The sequence below is a fragment of the Clupea harengus genome, chromosome 18 (assembly GCF_900700415.2).
Source record: "Clupea harengus chromosome 18, Ch_v2.0.2, whole genome shotgun sequence".
Classification (NCBI taxonomy): domain Eukaryota; kingdom Metazoa; phylum Chordata; class Actinopteri; order Clupeiformes; family Clupeidae; genus Clupea; species Clupea harengus.
The window spans coordinates 23,999,173-24,022,551 of NC_045169.1; the positions used below are offsets into that span (position 1 = coordinate 23,999,173).

General features: G+C 42.3%; 1 protein-coding gene and 1 long non-coding RNA gene across 2 annotated transcripts; both read right to left on the reverse strand.

Annotated features, from left to right (window-relative positions):
* Positions 1-75: 75 nt before the first annotated feature.
* On the reverse strand, positions 76-9,963 carry LOC122133768 (C-type lectin domain family 4 member F-like). Its single transcript, XM_042710566.1, has 4 exons — positions 9,180-9,963; positions 6,353-6,477; positions 1,050-1,150; positions 76-855 (listed from the first exon to the last, which is right to left on the reverse strand). The coding sequence occupies exons 1-4, from the start codon at positions 9,250-9,252 to the stop codon at positions 702-704; spliced, it is 453 nt and encodes a 150-aa protein (XP_042566500.1). The 5' UTR covers positions 9,253-9,963; the 3' UTR covers positions 76-701.
* A 365-nt stretch (positions 9,964-10,328) lies between these two features.
* Positions 10,329-21,601, reverse strand: LOC122133770. The gene is made up of 3 exons (XR_006152976.1): positions 21,088-21,601; positions 19,737-19,840; positions 10,329-10,712 (listed from the first exon to the last, which is right to left on the reverse strand). It is a non-coding gene; the product is annotated as an uncharacterized LOC122133770 (long non-coding RNA).
* Between the last annotated feature and the right edge of the window lie 1,778 nt (positions 21,602-23,379).

Genomic DNA, 23,379 nt, shown 5'->3' on the forward strand with positions numbered 1-23,379 from the left:
TGAAGCAGTCAAGGATGGCAGCTTGGGTCCTTATAGACAGGTCAGTAAGAGCTTGGGTCCTTAAAGACAGGTCAGTAAGAGCTTGAGTCTGTATAGACAGGTCAGTAAGAGATTGGGTCCTTATAGACAGGTCAGTAAGAGCTTGGGTCCTTATAGAAAGGCCAGGAAGAGCTTGGGTCCTCATAGACAGATCAGTAAGAGCTTTGGTCCTCATAGACAGGTCAGTAAGAGCTTGGGTCCTTTTAGACAGGTCAGTAACAGTTTGTGCACCAACCATGGGAATATATTTACATTCATTTAAACCAACACTCATAAGGCTCAGAATAGAAAGACATTAATTTAAACCAACACTCATAAGCCTCAGAATAGAAAGACATTCAACCCAAATATGACTGGCAAGCTAGCAGAAAGGGAATTGACCCCAAAGAACACCTATGCGTACAGCATGGGTACAGGACATTGAAAACATATCATCATGTTTTTTTGTGCTTACCCAGTTGTCCCCATTAAATTAGGAAAAGTCATTGAATATGAAGTAAAAAAAATAATGTAATCATTTATTTAGAGACATTAAAATTGACCCAAAAGATAATAGGAGGGTTAAAAATAACACAGCATAAATCTGAGCTTATATGAACTTACTCAGATCAAACGCAATTAATGTAAAATCCAAAATTAATTTGATGTTGTGGTAATATTAGTTAACCCCCGGCCCTACAGCTTTTAGTCTCACAGATTATTTTATATGGGTAACCACAGGACCTGTCATGCCACTCTCCTCTCTTAATCATGGCACAGTGTTGTCCATCTGGATCATATCCCTTGTGGTTATTTGGCTGGCCTTGGGCCCAAAACCTGGAGGAAGAGCAGAGTCCAGAGAGCACATAAACATAATAAACGGTGCTCATAATCTGTCAAACTAAACCATGCCAGGTATCAGATTTCAGCTCTTTACTTTGTTTTTCAATGAAATTGTGTTAAATGTCAATTGTATTTTGTTGAATTGTATAATTGCAGAAAAAAGGTAAATATGTTTGGGTTGTACCAACTTTGGGTCAGTGAGGGGTGTGTTGTCCACCCAGCGCCATGTGCCCTCTTCCTGAGCATCAGTTAAACCAATCCAGTGTTCAGTCTTGTCCTTCAGGAAATCCTAATGTAAGAAATATCACTCTCATGATCTTCATCAGCAACATAATAGTGACGACTGCAATAACCATTTCATCATGCTGATTTCAATTAGTCTTTAAAGCGTGTCTACTCTTTTTTACTCATTCATTCTTACTCTTTTTTTGATCAATTCATCTTTTGGCATCTGATGAATCTTAGTTTTCTTTTTTAGGTAGAGTGGGATATCCTATTAGTATCACATGAGAGGGCATTTGGGTAAAACCGCTGTAATATATTTATGTAGAAAATGTATTAGTCAACCAAAGCTAAGATGACCTTTATTGATCCCACACAGGGAAATGTGCTGAATACCTGATAGTCACAAATAGGTTGTTGCTTAGAATATTGATAAATATTTATATTATTACATACCTGATATATATATATATATATATATATATATATATATATTTCCAGGACTGTAGATCATATTACTTTTTTATTTCTATTTAAATTAACATATTTTATAGTTTTTGCATCATAATGTTGTATTTTAGTTTCGGTTAAAGTATGTTTTTACTAGGGCTGGACACGTTAATGCGTTATTATTGCGTTAACGCATCAATGAATTAATGCCGACAATTATTATATTGCGCCTTAACAATTTTTATTATTGTAAAAGTCTGTTGTTCACAGGCTTTTATTTTGTAAAAGTCTGCTGCTGACTGCTGCGGAACCGGAAAAGAAAAGAATGGGCAGATAAACAAACATGGAGAAGGGCATTGCTGCTGTCGGTAGGAAAACTGTATGATCAGGGAAAGTGTATTAAAACCGGATGTCGTCACTTTAAGCCGGTCTCTGGTTGGATAAAGCTTTTCAGCAGAAATGGACAAGGACCTTTACTTTTGAGTTGAGAAGTTGTGTTGATCGCCTGGCATGCAAACGATCGGTTTTCTTTAAATTATTATTATTTTTGTGAAGTTATACGGCTTATGTGAATAAAGCTATCTACACAACTTTTTATATGTCTACATTGACTCGTTTAGTTGTTCATGTGGTACACGTAGGTCTTAACTGAAGCTAACGCTTAGACCAACAATCCATTGGAACACATTGTAGCTAGCTAGCCTCGCTGCTAAGAAGTCTAACGTTAGCATGCTAATATGAATAGACCCATTATAGTCAGGTGGCTTAATGCTCAATTGACTTGTTAACCGAACTTTTACGAAGTCATACAACTAAACACACAAGTGACTTGTTAACTGAACTTTTACGAAGCTATATGACCAAACACAAAGCTAGCACTGTTAATTCCGCTATAGCTAGCCAGGTCAATTAGCTCGCCTAAGATACTGCAATTTAAGCTAACCAATTACCTCATTTCCCCCAAAACCCATCGATTACATGTGTTTGTGATGTGTAACATATATCCTTAATCAGTCATTCAAGTTATTAACGTTTATTTACCGCTAGCGATTACACGACACAAGGGTAATTCAATCGCTATTAATGTTGAACTTGAACTTCAACAACGTCACACAATATTAAAAGTCAGGCATCGGCATGGTTCCTACAGAATAAATCAAAGGTCCTTGTCCATTTCTGCTGAAAAGCTTTATCCAACCAGAGACCGGCTTAAAGTGACGACATCCGGTTTTAATACACTTTCCCTGATCATACAGTTTTCCTACCGACAGCTGCCATAGACATATATATATATATATATATATATATATATATATATATATGATTATGATTGCTGCGACGTGCCAACTCGCCGCCATCTTGGGAAGGTAAAGGCTGGACTGTAAACAAATGCAAGTGAACGGTGGAGCTGCGGTGGAGCTGGATAAAAAGCACTATAGCGTTTACATTTCTCAACCGATTTACTTGAGTCGTTTGTATATTCAAGGGTTTATGATCTACGTGGAGTACCAAACAAAGTTTGGTCTCCATGTTACTTAGAATCTTGATAGTTAGGCTAAAATCGCCAAAGACATAAATACATACATGTGATAATTGCAAATCATTCAACGAAACAGACAGTGGAGGGAGGCTTCGGCAGACTACGTACAGCAGAGTAACTGCCAGCAGTGAACTTTTTGGTGCTTCACCACATTCTAACATTAATGCCTTGGCAGTGGCAATACGCTTTAGTTTTGTGTTTGTTTTGATAACATTGTTTAAGTTGAGAATTACACAAAGTATTTATTTTATTTAACTGCTACTATATAAAAATGCTGACGTTAAGTGTTTGCACAACAAATGTTATGGCACTTTAGTTCATATGGCAGTACATTTAAAATAACAGTGTCAAGTTCTAGGAATTGACAAACTGCAATGAAAGTGTTTTCTGGTTTCTCACTCAGGGACATTTGGTACTGAACATAGCCTGGTTATGCTGCTCCCTGATGAAAGTAAAATGTTTCTGCTGTTACCTCAGAAATTGCCTGTTTTAATGATATGATTGTGGCTCAGGATTTTTTTGCCAGTTTTTTTCTTTTTCATAACAAACAGGATAACATTAATGCCCTGGCAGTGGCAATGAGCTTTCATTTTGTATTTGCTTTGATAACATTGTTTAAGTTGAGATTTAAACTGAATATTTTATTGAACTGCTACTGTATTAAAATGCTGATGTTAAAAGTGTTTGCACAACAAATGTTACGGCACTTTCGTTCATATGGCAGAACATTTAAAATAAAAGTGCGCTATACACTACTTTTGAATTAATTATTTAATTTTGCGTATACAAATGTGATTAATAGTGATTAATCAGGGATATCATGCGATTAATCACGATTAAAAAATTGTATCGTTGCCCAGCCCTAGTTTTTACGTAACCTTGGCTCAAAACAAGCAAAAGGTTATGTTGGAAATGAATGGTATTGAAGGAATTGTGGCACAGAAGTCATATGTTTACAAAGAAGATAGAATCTGAATAGGAACAAAGTAGTTTTACTACTCATAAGCCATATTCCCTCATTATTCTTTACATACATACATCAATATGAGTTCCCATTAAGGTCTAAAATATTCATCACTCATAAATATCACTGACCATTTCCCAATGATGCATAGTTAAAAAGGTCTGCTTCATACTTAAACCGTTAACTCAACTTAAGTAAACTGATATATTCAATGATATTACTGAATGATGAAAGTAATGAACACATCGTTTGCTTTTATAGAGATCTGACTGGTTACTGGTACAGATTTCTGCTAACTGCTTACTCAGCCATGTCAGTCAGTGGAAGAGCAGAAATTGTTGAATGACTTCTGAATAATTTCCTACAAATTGTATGTAAATAATGTACTATTTTAAAACAGGATGCTGTTGCTGATGTTATATCAGGTAAAGAAATGATCTTGAGTGGCCCTCAGAGACACGTATCATTAACCTGGTGTTTAACACATGATGCAAATAATGCTGTATATATATGCAATAGCCATCCTAGCATTCACACAAATAGTCTGCACACTTGTGAACAAGTAAACAGTTGCTGCTCTCAGGTATGTTGGAGGTATAGACCAGGGGGCTACTGAACAAAACATTTGTTCACCAGCCACTACTGATTAGAGTTTAGTACATTAGAGTTACAACCCGAATTCCGGAAAAGTTGGGACGTTTTTTTTATTTGAATAAAATTAAAACTAAATGACTTTCAAATCACATGAGCCAATATTTAATTCACAATAGAACATAGATAACATAACAAATGTTTAAACAGAGAAATTTTACAATTCTATGCACAAAATAAGCTCATTTCAAATTTGATTCCTGCTACAGGTCTCAAAATAGTTGGGATAGGGACATGTTTACCATGGTGTAACATCTCCTATTCTTTTCAAAACAGTTTGAAGACGTCTGGGCATCGAGGTTATGAGTGTCTGGAGTTTTGGTGTGGGAATTTGGTCCCATTCTTGCCTTATATAGGTTTCCAGCTGCTGAAGTGTTCGTGGTCGTCTTTGACGTATTTTTAGTTTAATGATGCGCCAAATGTTCTCTATAGGTGAAAGATCTGGACTGCAGGCAGGCCAATTCAGCACCCGGACTCTTCTACGACGAAGCCATGCTGTTGCAATAGCTGCAGTATGTGGTTTTGCATTGTCCTGCTGAAATACACAAGGCCTTCCCTGAAATAGACATTGTCTGGAGGGGAGCATATGTTGCTCTAAAACCTTTATATACCTTTCAGCATTCATAGTGCCTTCCAAAACATGCAAGCTGCCCATACCGTATGCACTTATGCACCACCATACCATCAGAGATGCTGGCTTTTGAACTGAACGCTGATAACACGATGGAAGGTCTCCCTCCTCTTTTGCCTGGAGGACACGGTGCCCGTGATTTCCAACAAGAATGTCAAATTTGGACTCGTCGGACCATAGAACACTATTCCACTTCGAAATAGTCCATTTTAAATGAGCCTTGGCCCACAGGACACGACGGCGCTTCTGGACCATGTTCACATATGGCTTCCTTTTTGCATAATAGAGCTTTAGTTGGCATCTGCAGATGGCACGGCAGATTGTGTTTACCGACAGTGGTTTCTGGAAGTATTCCTGGGCCCATTTAGTAATGTCATTGACACAATCATGCCGATGAGTGATGCAGTGTCGTCTGAGGGCCCGAAGACCACGGGCATCCAATAAAGGTCTTCGCCCTTGTCCCTTACGCATAGTGATTTCTCCAGTTTTCTCTGAATCTTTTGATGATGTTATGCACTGTAGAGGATGAGATTTGCAAAGCCTTTGCAATTTGACGTTGACGAACATTGTTTTTAAAGTATTCCACAATCTTTTTACGCACTCTTTCACAGATTGGAGAGCCTCTGCCCATCTTTACTTCTGAGAGGCTCTGCCTCTCTAAGACATCCCCTTTATAGCTAATCATGTTACAGACCTGATATCAAATAACTTAATTAGTTGCTAGATGTTCTCCTAGCTGAATCTTTTCCAAATTTCTTGATTTTTCAGCCATTTGTTGCCCCCGTGCCAACTTTTTTGAGACCTGTAGCAGGCATCAAATTTGAAATGAGCTCATTTAGTGGATAAAAGTGTAAAATTTCTCCATTTAAACATTTGTTATGTTATCTATGTTCTATTGTGAATAAAATATTGGCTCATGTGATTTGAAAGTCTTTTAGTTTTCATTTTATTAAAATTTAAAAAACGTCCCAACTTTTCCGGAATTCGGGTTGTAAATAGTAGACTATGAAATATTCAGGAATTAATGTCATACCATTTCTTGTTGACTGTTTATGATGACCAGGTGTCCTCCCATAGTCACACAGGCATCTATACTCTCAGTCCAGTTCTTCTTATCAGTGGAGAAGTGGTAACATGCTCCATCGAAGTACTCCCACACTGTAAAAAATGTGCATAAAAGTAACACTGAAATGCCGTAAAATCATGACATAAAAAACGGTAAATAGAAATACAATAGAGTATTGCTTATTTCCCAATTTTTTGGGGTGAAATACTAAACAAAATATAACTGTTAATTTTAAAGTAAGATTATGCATATTTCTTTGTAGAAATGACATACACTGTAAAAAAAATGCTGTTGTTTTTACGGGGAAAACTGGCAGCTGAGTTGCCAGAACAATCCTGTAAAAAATACATCCACCTGTAAACCTCTTTACAGAGCAGCATGTAAATGTAACATTTTAAACCTGTATATTCAATATTGAACTTTAGCTATATTTACATCACTGCTATGCTACATTGTAAAAAATATCCTGTTGTTTTTACTGGAAAAAAACTGGCAGCTGTGGTTGCCAGAATAATTCTGTAAAAAATACGGCCAAACCATAACCATCTTCACAGAACAATATGTACCTTTTACACTTTATAATGTATAATATTACATTGTAAACCAGTACATTTAACATTGGATTTATGCTGATTTTGCATGACCATTATGCTATAAAAACAATTATTTCAGTAAAATGTACATCCAGTTGTTGTCTATTGTACATCAAATCCCATTCAATTTCACTGAGAAATACCAAGCAAACAACATTATTTAACTGCTTCATTAGTCTCATTATAACACTGTCATTCAACTGATTTTTCATGTAGATTCCCCTTAAAAGTTCTTTATAATATAATGTATTTATAACAGTTTGGGCCAGGGCCTCAACTATAGGGGGTGCAGCAGGCGCGGTTGCACCTGGGCCCGTGGTTCTTGGGGGCCGTAGCCTAGTGATGGGCAAATGAAGCTTTGGTGAAGCATTGAACCATTAGGCACATTGTTTCAAAAATCGGTTCATTACTTGAAGCTTCAGTAACAGTGACCTCTCCTGGTGATGTGCCAAGGCTGCAACTAAATTAGCCCAGCTAGACAGTGGCACGAATCATTAAAACAATGACAATCTAGTGTGCACGCACCAAATCTCCCCCCCCACACACACACACACACACTCACACACACACGCATGCACCCGTATACAAAGATTGTGATATAATTTTTTTTTTACAAATAAAGATTAATTCTTTTTTGTATATTGTGTTATTGAAGAGAGAGTGCTTGGGGAAAGGATGTGCTGGACAAATATGGCACAAGTTGGGTGTGCTTGTGTAACCATGTTGGATAGGGAACAGTCAAAGATTTTGATTTAAAAACATTATTTGTTCTACACTTTTTGGACTCAGCCTGTTGATATGGTCTACTTTTCCTATAGCCTAAATATTTAACAGCCAGCGCACCTTATCATGAGCGATCAGAATAAAGTGTTCCCACATGTCAGAACGACCTCTCTTCCTAGATGCTTTCATAATGATGATAAATCAATACGAACGTAATGACTGTCACAGAATGAGATAGGCTACTACGAACCAAATGCAATGTTGTGCGCGGAAGTTTTTATGCTTTGAAAGCGCTACAATTCAGACTCAAAACGAGGCAACTGACTGTTTCGTGCCTGGCGCTGTGAACCACTCAGCTGCATGGTTCATTCGGAGAAAGAAGCAGTTGCTGTTTCGCACGTAATATGTCACGTGATTTTTCCGTACCAAAGCAACCTTCGAAGCAGTGTTTTTATGGTTGGTGTAGTTTAAGGTATGAAGCACGTTCCGGCGCTTCAGTGTCAGGCTGCCATCACTACTATTGGCCCCGGCTACGGGCCCCCGAGAACCACGGGCCCAAGTGCGACCGCACCGCAACTGGTGCGACCCTGGTCCAAACTGTTATTAATACATTAAAATACATTATATTATAAATAACTTTTAAGGGGAATCTATATGAAAAATCAGTTGAATAACAGTGTTATAATGAGACTTAAGCAGTTAAATAATGTTGTTTGCTTGGTATTTCTCAGTGAAATTGAATGGAATTTGATGTACAATAGACAACAACTGGATATATATTTTACTGAAATAATTGTTTTTATAGCATAATGGTCATGCAAAATCAGCATAAATCCAATGTTAAATTTACTGGTTCTGGATGTATTTTTTACAGGTTTGTTCTGGCAACCACAGCTGCCAGTTTTTTCCAGTAAAAACAACAGGATTTTTTTTTTACAGTGTAGCATAGCAGTGATGTAAATATAGCTAGTTCAATGTTGAATATACAGGTTTAAAATGTTACATTTACTGAACAGACTTGTCCAATATAACATAACAGTGATGTAAATATTGCTGAAATCCAATGTTGAATATACAGGTTTAAAATGTTAAATTTACATGCTGCTCTGTAAAGAGGTTTACAGGTGGATGTATTTTTTACAGGACTGTTCTGGCAGCTCAGCTGCCAGTTTTTTCCCGTAAAAACGATGGCAGTTTTTTTACAGTGCAGTCATCCACACACTTCCTCACCCCTTGTTAAGAATGCAATTCATAATGACCACCAAAACTGGCATTTAGTTTGTCATGATTTGTTGACGTACTGTATCAATATACCGCTACTCCGACAGAAACAAAGACAGTCATACTGATAAGTATGTTTTGTTACATGGTCAAAACCTGATATGGACAGACCTGTTGCTTTTTCAGTGCTTTTGTGCACCAGAAGGAAGACAAGGTCTGGGAACCTACAGTCCACCACAGATGTATAGAAATCTCACCTTGTAGCTCATTCTTTAGCTCTGTGTTCTCCTTGGTGAGATCATCATTGCTGTTTTTCTGCTCCAATAACATCCTTTCGGTTTCTGTTGAAAGAAAAAAAAATCAACAGTAGACTATGCCATTGAAAGATGTCCAGATGAAATGAATCTATGGGCATGAAACCCATTTTAAATATCATAATACCGTAACAGGGAACTCTCCAGTCAGTTTCATGGGGAGCAGGTTTTCCCTTTGTGTACGGAAAAGCCCATTTTTTTTTTGTAGAGTGTGGGATAACCTAATGAGGTGCACCTGAGAGGTGGCTTTAAGTGTGGAGAGGTAAGGGAATGGTGGGGTGTTGGGGACGAGTGAGTGGTGGAGGGTTAGTGTTAAGTGTGGAGAGGTAAGGGAATGGTGGGGTGTTGAGGACGAGTGTGTGATGCTGCAGGGGTTTTGGAGCAGCTTTGAGGATAGGGTACAGAAGGCTAGTGTACAGAATGTGAGTGCAACTCAGATAGTGAGGTTGGGAAAGGGGCCTGTGTGAATATGGGTGCAGCTCAGGTAGTGAGGTTGGGATAGGAGTCTGTGTGAATATTGGTGCAGATCAGGTAGTGAGGTTGGGATAGGGGCCTGTGTGAATATGGGTGCAGCTCAGGTAGTGAGGTTGGTAATCTTTAGTTGACAGTTAGTTGGTAGCTCAGCTTAGGTCAGTTGAAATATTCATAGTTGGTTAATTACTTGGTAAAAAAGACTATTCAAATAATGTGTTCGAGTTACATGAAAAAGAGCTGTAATGGGTAATGTAGTCTTTACCAGATAGGACTGGATTTCCATACAGTAAATTAAACAAATTGTCGAGTTACTGTGGTCGTTACTCAGACAGAGAAAGTATTCCAAATGAGATTCTCTATGTCTTTTAATTTGACTATTTATTTACAAATTCTTATTCATACAAACATTTTCACTCATTCATTGTCAGATTGACTTATTCTGTGATGGTATATCGCTGTCTTTCATCCTCTCACACCATGACTCACTCACTCACTCACTCATGCTAACTCACCCGCATTCTCCACCCTCGTGGAATCTGTAAAGAGAATAAGGGTGCTATTATTTTGTTATGTTCATCACAGTAATCATCATTGTCAGAAATGTTGTAATTGCGATCTACATCTATATACTGAATTACGTTTTGATTTTTCAATCGATTAATTTAAATATTTCAGAACAAGACGAATACATGTTGTCCTATCCTATCATTTTCAGAATTACAAATCACATAAATACTAACATGGTATATGATGGTAATGGTTGTATATTGTTGAATATTAAGCCTAGAATGGACTATAAAATACACACTTTCTTGCTTGCTAGCACACTAATGGACATGGTGAACACTCACTTTTTAAAAACACACTCACAAAGCACTTGAAAAGCCACAAGAAAAGCTCCAAGGATGACACAGAGGACAGCCAGGATGGTTAACTTCAGTTTCAGGAGACTCATCTCATCCATGGTTAACTGGCAACAATTTGCTTCCTTAGAACTCTGAGCTGGGGAAGAATAAATACCTCTTAAATGAGTATGCAGGTAACCCAGCGGTGCGTAACATATGTATTAAACATTGTTAACATCATCTATGTTACACTTGATTTACTTTACTCTATAATCATATAATCAAAGATAGATATACAAGCATTAGAGAGGATTAGATATTTGATTTGCACTTGAGGTGTATTTCCAAGGTGTGCTGGTAAAACTAGTAGAATCCTCAGGGAAGGACAAAGAACTATTTTAGAATTGATATCCATTCAAAATGGCATTAAAGCAGCACTAAGGAGGTTTGGTGAGATAACAGCCTACAATGTATGCAAAAACTTAGGAAACAACACTAACAGCACAGCTGGCATTGATAGAAATGTGCTAGCATGCATTTACACGGAGTGGTCTACATAGCGGAGGTGGTTTACACAGAACTGGTGTGTTTATCTGTCCTTTACATGACCATATACCTTCAAAATGAATTTAAAGATGATACTAAAGGTAATTGTTTATAAAAGCATACAAGTGTTAAATGCTTGCATAGTGTTGTTTTAAAGTGTTTCTGTTATTAAACATCGAGCCGGCATCTCTGCCTGAAGCCTTGAAACCTGGCACTGGTGAAAAACAACAAATCAACTCTAAAACTATGTGGAACTAACCATTCTCTTTAATAAAGGCTAGCCCAAGGCACCACCACCAGTTGGCCCTTCAAAACAGAGTCGTGTTCATTCATGTACAAATATAAGGGGCATTTTTTAGGCAATAATTAAATTGTAGGCCATCTTTAAAAAGCCATAGCTTAGTGTGCCCTCAGTCAAAATAGCTGTGATTTTGTCTTGTTTTGTTAATGAACACACTTTTATCTGTGCTATGATCATCTAGGTGGCTTTTTAATTAAATAATCCTTAAATGTCGATTATCTAGTGCATGCTTGCCCCTCAAGAACTGCAAAACCAGTAAACAGAAAAACAGCACTTATGTATGAACAACTTGATAAATCACATAAAGCAGATATTATAGTTATCTGCTTGAACCTCAACAACACTTCACTGTTTTGGGGGCTTTTTTAGCCTTCATTGATATCAGACAGTATATAGGGACAGAGCATCAATGCAAGAGAGATTGGACGTAGAATCAGGAGACTATTGAGATCAGACTCAATCTCAGGTCCCCATGGTAACTTAGTACACATAACGTCTCGGTTACTAACGTAACCTCGGTTCCTTAAGCAGGAACCAGATATAACAGTATGGTACATGACGTCAGTCATGGGTACAAATCGAAGCATTTATCTATTCACGCCTGAAAGGCCGCGAGATCTGTCAGCGCGCGCTCCTGGGCCCGCCCCCCGGGAGCACTATAATATTATTACGCGCCCTCAGATCTGCCTCGGAAAGAAACTGAGCAAGACAATCAATCCAAGGTAACACTGTACACGCCAACTTTGTTATATCTGGTTCCTGCTTAAGGAACCAAGGTTACGTAAGTAACCGAGACGTTCCTTATCGCAGTTCACTGCGATATAACAGTATGGGACCCTATACATTCCCGCGTGATAATACAGTGGCAGCCAATTACACACACCAGCTTTATTGAAGCCTTTGCCCTCATAGAGGTTCATACGGCCGCTGGCGGTGAACATATTAACAGGGCAACCTTTATCATAGGCGGCAAGGATCGCGATCCTGCGCCTGTAGGAAACCATCCTGGAGTGTTTCATGTGCAACAAACATGTAGACACTGATGAACACAATTATCGTATACATCGTTCTCAGGTCAGGGGATTCAGAGATCGCTTGCCTGCAGAAAACCATGAATTTAACAGGGCCACCTTTATCATAGGCGACAGGGATCCGTGATCCTGCGCCCGTAGGAAAACCCTGGGATGTTTCATGTGCAACATAACATGTAGACACTAATGAACACACTTATCATATATATCGTTCTCAGGCCAGGGGATTCAGAGATCGCTTGCCCGCAGAACGCTATGAAGAAAACTAGGTTCAGCCACATCTAACATATAGAATCTAATGAAAGTGTGGCGAGAACTCCAGCTTGCAGCTTTGCAAATATCTTCCACTGAGACGCCCTTTAGTAAGGCCCAGGAAGACGAGACCCCCCGCGTAGAGTGCGCATGCAACTTCTCCGGGGGATCTAAAGACAAGCTCTTATAAGACAACACGATAGCTTCTACTATCCAACGGGAGAGGCTCGGTTTTGATAGAGGTCTGCCTTTTGCGCGTGCACCGAAGCACACGAATAGCTGATCTGACAGTCTGAAAGCTCTAGTGCGCTCTGCGTAACAGCGGAGAGCGCGCACTGGACAGAGCTTATTCAAGCGTTCCTCCTCTGCTGACGCAAAAGGAGGAGGCGAGAAAACTGCTAATTCAATCACCTGATTGCGGAATGGGGTTACCACCACTTTAGGTGTGTAAGCAGCATTAGGTCGCATAACCACTCTGTCACCAGCGATCGAGAACTGAAGGCACGATGGACTGACTGACAGGGCTTGCATGTCACCAACGCGTTTTGCTGACGTTAACGCCAGCAGCAGCACGGTCTTTAAAGAGACAAACTTTATGTCCACTGTCTCCAGGGGCTCGAACGGAGGCCCTGTGAGAGCACGTAACACCACTAGCAGATCCCAAGAGGGTATGAGGTGTCTCTCTGGCACCCTGAGCCGTCTCACCCCCGCCATAAAGCGTGGCGCTAGCGGGTGACTGCCAGGAGAACTGCCATTAATGCCTGCGTGGCAGGCTGAAATGGCAGCCATGTACACTTTGAGAGTAGAAGCCGCCTTCCCCTCATCAAACAACTGCTGTGGGAATTCTAGAATAACGCCCAGCGCGCAGTTAATGGGGTCGTGCTGACGCGCAGCACACCACCACTCAAAACTGCGCCACTTCAGCGTATACAGAGCCCGTGTTGATACAGCTCGGGCACTCTGTATTGTAGCCACCACCGCGTCAGGTGCCAGGCTCTGAGACACCACCACTCCGGATGTGGGTGCCACACTGTCCTGTGCGCCTGCGTTAGGAGGTCTCTCCGCAGAGGCAGCTCCCAAGGCTGCTGCACTGACATATTGACCAGATCTGCCGCCCACGGCTGATTGGGCCAGTGGGGGGCTATCAATATCAATTCCCTGCCCTCGTCCGCAATCCTGCACAGCACCTGCTGGAGGAGCAGGATCGGGGGAAAAGCATATAGGGGTAGAGCTGGCCACTGGTGGCCCAGCGCGTCTATGCCTAGTGGGGGATCGTCGCCCCCTAGCGAGAACCAGAGCGGGCAGCAGGTGTTCTGCCTGTTCGCGAACAGGTCCACCTGCGCCTTGAAAAAACGCACCCAGATCTGACCTATCACTTGTGGGTGAAGGCACCAGTCTGCTGCTCGAGGATCGCCCCTTGATAACAGGTCCACACCGTAGTTGAGGTGACCTGGTATATGAACTGCCCTGAGGGACAGGACGTGCCTCGCTGCCCACAGGAGCAGGCGAGTCGCCCAAACCTGGGAGCGCACTCCGCCCTGGCGATTTATATACGCCAAGGTCGCAGTGTTGTCCGTCCTCACTAGTACATGCTGACCACTCAGCCTTGGCAGAAAGTGTTGTAGAGCTAGGACTACTGTTCGCAGCTCTAACACATTTATGTGAGACGCGGCCTCTGTCACCGACCAGAGACCGTTCACGCCTCTCCCTTTGCAGACAGCTCCCCAGCCTTTGGTGGAAGCGTCTGTGGTCACCACCACGCGACGCGACACTATGCCCATAGTGCCCGACGCGGCTAGAAACCAGGGGGTTCTCCAGATCGCCAGGGCTTTCCTGCATCTGGAGGACACCACTACTCTGCGATGCCTGTCTGTGACTGCGTTGAGCTTCATAGACAGGTACCATATTTGGAATGGCCACATGCGCAACATCCCCAACGGGAGCGCTATAGCGGCCGACGCCATCATTCCTAACAGGCGTTGGCAGCACAGCGACGAGACTGACTGTCCCCGTCGGAACTGGCGCACGCATGTTTTGATGGCATTTATCCGTTCTTGAGACAGCCTGACCTCCATGGAGGTGGAGTCTAAAATCATACCCAGAAAATGCGTAACTTGCCTGGGGCAGAGAACGCTTTTTTCTCTGTTTATTGCAAAGCCCAGTCGATACAGGTGCGCCACCACTAGATGGCCGTCCTGCACTGCTGCAGCCTTTGAATGAGAAGCAATTAACCAGTCGTCCAAATAATTGTAAACGCGTAAGCCGCGTAGACGTAATGGGGCGACGGCTGCCTCTACGCACTTTGTAAATACCCTCGGCGCTAGGGACAGGCCGAATGGGAGTGCGTTGAATTGGTACGCTATTCCTCCGAACGCAAACCTCAGATATCTCCGATGTCTGTGGTGGATCGGAATGTGGAAATAAGCGTCTTTTAAGTCTATCGTGATAAACCAATCGTTTGGCCTTATAAACTGCACAAGCCTGCGTGGGGTCAACATTCTGAATCGTAGCGGCATGAGTGCTTTGTTTAACATACGTAGATCTAATATTGGCTGATAATTCCCGTCTCTTTTGGGTACGAGGAAGTAACGGCTGTAGAAGCCTGCATTTCCCTCCTCGGGAGGGACTCTGCATATTGCCTCCTTTCTGAGCAGGGAGATTATCTCTTCCTGTAGGAAGTGAGACTGTTCTCGCTGCACCACAGACTGTATCACTCCGCTGAATGGCGGAGGGGAACGGGCGAATTGCAGCACGTAACACCTTGTGATCGTCTTTAGCACCCATGGTGACACTGCGCATGCGCGCCAACTCTCCACACAACCAGGGAGGTTGTGCTTTGAGTTGAATTTGTCGGGGACTAACCCGCTCATGGTCAATGAGTCTAAGCCTAGATCTACACCCACTCCGCCTAGGGAGGGAGACGAGATCTGTTTTTGAAAAAAATGTGGGGGTGCGATTGCACTGTGTCCATCGCGGGGGGAGTTGCACAAGCATGCCTGGGCACTGCGCCATCTGGGACAGGAGTTAGGACATACTGGGTAGGGCAGGGGCAGCTGGTCGCTGTGCTGCAGGCTGCGCTGGAGGGCGGAAGGGGTGTCTCTGCCAGCCTCGCCCGGTGGACACCTTTGATGGAGGCGCTGACGAGCGGAACCCGCTTCTCTTCTGGCCCGGTGCGGGTGTGGTGTGTCCTGAGGAGGACGTCTCACCCGTGCCACTAGAGCGAGGCATCCAAGCCTGGAATACCTCTCTGCTCTTCTGCTGTTCTTCGAACTTGGCAGCCATTGTGACCACTGCCTCCCCGAAGGCGCCCTGGACAGAGACCGGGGCGTCGAGGAGTGGTGCTTTTTCTCTGTCTGACAGCTTAGCCAGTGATAGCCACAGAGACCTCTGGGTAGCCACCGCGGCACCCATCACCCTCCCCAGTGCCTGTGACGTGCACCGAGTTAGTCTGAGCGACGGAGTTCTGCCACAGACGGGTGATCTTCCCCCAGCGACAAGGCAAGCTCAGTCAGGAGCTTTGCCTGGTAGCGCTGTAGCAATGAAGCCGTATTGGTCGTGCAGGCAGCCTGCCCTGCAGCCAAGTAGGACTTCTCCGCCAGCTGAGCCTGGTGTTTGCCCACCCGCGTGGGCAGGAGAGGCTTCTGGCCGAGACGCATCGTGGGGGATGCGGGCGAGAGGTAGCCCGCTACTGCATCCTCCACCTGAGGAAAGGAGAGGTAGCCCCTCTCCTTAGCCATGTGGAGCTGCGTGTAGGGCGCGAACCCCGGCACCGGGGCTCGGCCCGAGTAGGGTATCGCCCATGTCGCCTGCAGTTCCTCGTGCACCTCCTCAAAAAAGGGGATGCAGCTGGGAACTGACGCGGCGGAGCCAGCATGAAACTCCCCGTCCAGCAGCGAGGACCGCACGCTGGGAGGGGGAGGGAGAGGGAGCCCGAGGCAGCTGGCTGCTCTCAGCGCAACCTCGTGGAGTTGCTGGCTCAGGAGCCGAGACGAGGTAGGAGGTGTCTCCACCCGCATCCTAACGTCATGGCTCGTCTGCATTGCTTCAGCGATTGAGCTGTGCTCATCGGAGAAGTCTAGCAGACTATCATCATCCAGGCTGATGTCCAGCTCGAGCTCAGGCTGGACACCGCTTGGTTGAAGCTCCTCAGCCCCGCTGCCCGCAGCCCCAGGGCTGACAGGCGGCGGAGACGGGGAGAGACCCGGGGGCGGAGCTGCCGCTGCAAGGCGACTGCTCACGCTCACCAAGTCCAAGGCTGAAGACGCGCTCATTCCTACCGGGGCGTTAGCCCCGGATGGAACTAGTGCAGTCTCCTCGGCGTCCTTGCGCTTCCAGAACGCAAGGCGCCTGGTAGCCTTAGCTAGCAGGAGGCTAGCACAGATGGAACAGACAGGGGCTTTGCCCCGAAAGCGCGCCCTCTGCGTGGTCCCTGCCTAGGCAGGTCACGCACCGACGGTGGCGGTCGCCCTTGGGACGAACGTGACCGCAGTCGGGGTAGTGTCTGGCCATCTTTTTTTCAATCTGAAAGTAGAGAAGAATGTTAAAACACAAGCACACTATCTGCAACGAACACGTTGTTAGCAAGCTAGCAGGCTAGTCAGAAACTTAGCCAGCCAGGCAGCCAGGATAGCAGCCACTACTTTCAAAATGAAGTTGAGCCAATGAATTTTGTAGAGCCCTGAGCTAGTGAGGGTTAAGGAACCCAGATAACTCACCAACCCGTAGAGAGCGAAAAGCACACAAAACCCTTTTGACTGTGGTAGAGCGTTTGAGATATGCTCGGAGATGTTCACTCCGTCTCGCGAAGTTTCAAAAGAGGCAGATCTGAGGGCGCGTAATAATATTATAGTGCTCCCGGGGGGCGGGCCCAGGAGCGCGCGCTGACAGATCTCGCGGCCTTTCAGGCGTGAATAGATAAATGCTTCGATTTGTACCCATGACTGACGTCATGTACCATACTGTTATATCGCAGTGAACTGCGATAAGGAACATATATTACATGGTGTGTCATGCTGGTGCTTGTGCCACAGCTCCCACACACTCTATACACAAGTAAATTCAGCCTGCGTACATTTCCATGTTACTATGTCCACAGTCTCACTGTGACACACACAGTTACTGCGCTCACAGCCCCTACTACACACGCAAAGTTTGGGGAAGATTGAATGAAGGCGGACAGAGATATTTGAAGGTAAAATCCTGAATTTCCATTTTCAGTAAAATTACGTTTGAGCCGAAAGACACTTACATATTTTTTGGAAAGGTTGAAAAAAAGAAAAAGTATTTGGCATAAGTCTACTTTGGAAAAAAGTTTGAATGAAAACCAAAGGGCTCTTGTATCAGCCACTACTGCCTGAATCTTCAATTTCCACTAATGTTACAACTTTAAATAGCTTCATCTTTCATCACTGCTTATGATGTCAGGTGTTGTGGGTTACAATCATTGCACAGGCTTATATCCAGCTGATGTCCTTACAAGATTATCTGAAGTAAGAGTCACTCAAAAGGACTCTTCTCTGCTGAAGTGATGACTAACTTGTTAATGAGTAACTTCATGAGCACTTGTAAGAATGTCAAAGCATAAGAACCTAGTCATGTCAATAAATACGCTTTTTTATTTACAGTGTAAACATACACCAAACACGACACACACACACTGAGAAACTTGAGCATGAAGGCTGCCTAGACCAGAAGAGGAGGACAGCACTGGTAATAACATTACACCTTCTTTTAATGTGGAACAAATGACCATGGACTGAACCAATATAACAATTGAATGAATAAACAATGAACTAAACAGAGACACAAACAAACACATAAATAAGATTGTGAGGTTGGTTCAGTATGGTTTACAAACAATATGATGTGCAACATAAAGAAAACAACATCCTACACAATCATTCAAAACATTATCGAACATTTTCTGAAGTTTCTTCTGAAATGTTTCTTACGGGCTTCGGAAAAACAACGTAAGAAAAAGACATCCGCCAAATTCATGAACGCCTGAAAATGTGTTCCTACGCAGCAGAAGTGTTCTGAGCTGTGCTCTACTGGAAGAGTTTTCTTAAGTTGAAAGCGCGTTCTCGTGCTCCTGAATTTACATACATACACGCCCCGCCAGCTCCTTATAAGGGCACGCAACCGTAGTGACGTGTGCTGTCGGAATCTACCGAGTCCACACGAAAGCAACTCGTAAGCAAGTCATGTCAAAGCAGAAAGCGAGCACAAGTAAACGCAGATCTAACTTAACCGTTGCAGGATGTAGATGTGTCCAAGTTACGAGCAATAGAGACCTAACAATAAATACTACTTTACATAAGAAATAGAAAAACGAAATAGAAAATAAAAAAGAAGTGCAGGAATATAACTGCTGTAAGTGCAAGTTAAGCACTAGTCGAAGTGCCAGTTAGGAAGGGAGGTGCTCTCTGAAGAGTTGGGTCTTCAAAAGCTTCTTAAAGGTAGAGAGGGACGCCCCTGCTCTGGTAGTGCTAGGCAGTTCGTTCCACCAACGTGGAACTACAAATGAAAATAGTCTGGATTGCCGTACTTGCGCAGTGCCAAACGACCCTCACTAGATGAGCGCAGCATTCTGGTGTAGTCCTTTTATTTATTTGATGACATCACGGTGCCTCGTAGAATCATGACTATACATTTGAAACGTAATTGTTAATGATACAAATATTCTCGTATTTATTATTATTATAATAATTTTAATCCGAGGATGTCTGTAGAGTTGAACGCAATCACCAACGATTTCTCACAAATTCATTAACACTTCTAACACGGAGAGTTTTCTTAAATGCGATTCCTCAAAAAGATTTTTTAAGGAATCGCATTTGAGAAAACTCTTGCTGATTTACAACTGTTATTTCACGTTCGGAAAGTCTTCTGAAGTTCAGAACAAATCCCAGATGAGAAAACTTTCATGAATGCCAAATGTTTTCCTAAATCCAGTTAAGAAGAAATTCCTTCTTAAATTCTTCTCAACTGCGTTCAAGAATGAGGCCCATTGAATGTACATAAAGTTAAAGCTCACTCGGTTTTCAGTTACCTGTGGTAGAGTCCTCAGGTGTGTCCTTTGGCATTACATCTGAGCAGATTTTGTCTTCTGACATCCTTGTGACCTCTTAGTTTCAGTCAAGTATTGATTGTGAGCTATGAGACAGAAGTATGTCGCCTGTCAGTCTCTTTAATTTAGGAAGTTCAGCTGTCAAGCGGTTATTTGCATTTGTGTTAGAGTTCCCCTACAATTCATCTTTCATACACACACAGTGGGAAACTTGAGCATGAAGTCTGACTAGACCAGAAGAGGAGGACAGGACTGGTAATAACTAGTGCTGTCAGTTAAACGCGTTATTACCGGCATTAACGCAAACCCATTTTAACGCCGTTATTTGATTTTAATTATTTTATTTTTTTTAGATTAACATTCTTTTTGGCCTCGCAAACTGCGTAGTAGGCTAAGGTTACGGTTTGAGTGAATGGTGAGCGCGATACGGCGAAATGGATGATAAAAAGCTTCTGAATGGAAAGTTTACTTTTAAAAGTTGTGTTGTGCAAAAGAAGCGAGCTTCACTGTTGTCTGAAAATGTCAACAGGCAGCTGGCTGAAAGCAAAGAAGTAGTAGGCTTACCTTTTATCGGTAACCTACTGTAACTGTTACGGTTCATTGTTTCTTAAATAAGAGGCCTGACTGCTATGTTCCCAGCAAACTTGAAAAAAAGAAAATATTAAGCCAGGGTTTAACTGCACTATAGGCTGAGTCCTTGTTTAACTGAAATGTGCACTTTATAATTTTATTTTGTACCGCCCTGTTTGGCAATGTTGGTTTTCAATTAATTAAACATTTGCATAAAGCAAGCCAATCCACTTTTCCATGTTGATAAGGGCATTAAAATTAAAATAAAATGATGGAAAAAATAAATAAATGAAGGGACATTTAGAATAGATAAAAATGTGCGATTAATCACGATTAATTTTGAGTTAACTATGACATAAATGCGATTAATCGCGATTAAATATTTTAATCGTTTGACAGCACTAGTAATAACATTACACCATCTGGTGATGTGGAACAAATGACCATGGACTGAACCAAAGAGAAGTGTAAGTCCCTTAGATCACCACATATATTGAAATTTAATCCACATCTCTATCAAGTTGCAATGCAGACTAAGACCGTCTATAGTAGAAGTATTTTGCCGTTTAAGTAAAATAAGAACAAATAACAATCAATCAACTGAACAAAGACACAAACAAACAAATACAATTCCTAGGTAGGTTCAGTATAGGTTACAAACAATATATTGTGCAATATGTAAAAAACTATTGCTCAACATCCTACACGACCATTTGAAAGACTGAATGTACATAAAGTTAAAGCTCACTTGCTTTTCAGTTACCTGTGGTAGAGTCCTTTGATGTGTCTGTTTGTGTTAAATTCAAGTAGATTTTGTCTTCTGACTTGTGTCCTCTAAGATTCAGTCAAGAGGTGATTGTGAGCTATAAGACAGACATCTGTTTCCAGAAGTTCAGCTGTCAAACTTTTTGTCAAGGATTTGTGTGGAAGTTCCCCTACAAGTCGTCTGTCACACCCTCACAGGAAGTAGGCACTATTCTCGCCCAGCCTGTCGGATATACACCAGCACATACACATTTATTTATTTATTTATTTTCTTTCTTTCTTTCTTTCTTTCTTTCTTTCTCTCTCTCACTCACATGCTTACACAGACCTACAAGCAGGGGTGGCTTGTCCATAAGGGTGATTGGGGCGACACACTACCTACGGGAAAGGGAAGAAAAAAAAAGAAAAAATCCTGATGTATAAATGCAATTTCCTTGTAAGTCGCTTTGGATAAAAGCGTCTGCTAAATGACTAAATGTAAATGTAAATGTCATATTTTTTTCTGTTGGATTCTACCACTAGACCGTCTGATCTGCCTTTGAATGTCATTGTCCAATCAGGTAACAGCCAAGCTGTCAGGCAAAAGTCGTGCTTCAAATGGCCCCGCCCCTTTTGGGCGATTTGGGGCGAAATGAAAATCGCCCCAGACCTCTCTCATTGACTCCCGTGTTAAATCCATTTTTTTTACAAAACAGGGCTCTCTGTCGTTACCGGATGGTAGTCCTCTACCGGATGGTAGCCGCGCATGCGCACTACCCGATCAGTCGCTAGCCGATGGTAGTCGAGCACATCGCGCATGCGCCGCTTTGCGCCACTGTAGACAGCGGAATACAATCGCTGGCTAAAGCTGATCAGAGTTACACACCTGAAAGGCCTGTCTAATACACACTAGCAAAAACACATTCTCTCTCACACACACACACACACACCTGCAAGGCCTGTGTAATACACACCAGCAAACACACATTATCTCTCTCTCTCTCTCACAAACACACACCTGCAAGGCATGTCTAATACAAACCAGCAAACACACATTCTCTTTCTTTCTCTCTCTCACACACACACACACACACACACACACACACACACACACACACACACACACACACACACACTCTGTGGTGGAAATTAATCTACAATTTTGTCAGTGAGAAGAAAAATAAAGACCTAATGCAACAGTCTTTCAGAAGAGAATCACAGAGTGAAGAATCTTTAATAGTTCAGAGGTCTGACAAAAGCAATACTAATGATTGCTATATTTATAACCTATGTGCAAACAGGCACATGCACATTATTAGTTTGCAAAAACTGTCTGCAAAAGATCTAGCTTTCATAACGGAAGCAAACACCTGGCGGTCAGCTACTTCTCTGCAAAATAGCTTGCTGTTCCAAGCAAGTGGTACCTTGCCACACTTGCAAAACCACACAGAGAAGAACATTAGTTCATGAGAGTTCACTGAAGAGAGATGCAAACTTGTACCTCTACTGCCCCAATAGAATCATTGCCCATACTTAAGCAGTACTAACATCTATGTATAAGACGACATTGCAACAGAACATATGATAATGCATTAAACATACTTGTCTTTTATCTTCTGTTTGGTCTTGATGGACAGTTCAAATTTTCAGACAGTCTGTTTCCACCAGCCAGTATTTGTGTGGGAGTTCCCCTACAAGTCGTCTGTCATACCCTCACAGGAAGTAAGCACTATTCTTGCCAGGTTTTGAAATGTGGACCAGGATGTTGCCCAATATCTTAATGTAGAAACGACACACTGTAATTTCCAGACTGTTTATATTTATATTTATATTTTGATTTTGCAAACTTTCTACAGCCCTGCAGTTAACACCCACCTTTACATGAATTCATTATTTTATCACCACAGTACTGCAGCGCCTCTCACCCTCACATGTGTTGACTAGCATGCTAATTTACCTTGCTCTCGCCCCTCCCCCCTCTAACCTCATCTGGCCTTGTTGCCTTCATCCTTTTCTGTTAAAAAAAACAAAACGTGCTGTATCCATAGCCTTCAAGTCTCGCCTTAATTAATTAGCTAAAGTTAGTGAGCTACCATCAGATGCCTTGTAACTGGTGCACTCACTCACTCACTCTCTTTAATACTCATGCCAAGTGCAAATAGCAACTGACCTGTGGGCATAGAATTAAAGTTAAGACACAACATATTTAATTTTAAACATATTATTTGTAGAAATAAATTGTATTAAAGTAACATTATGGGCTACTTTCTGCTGGACTATTCAGTAACTTATTTGCTGCCTTGCTTTGTCT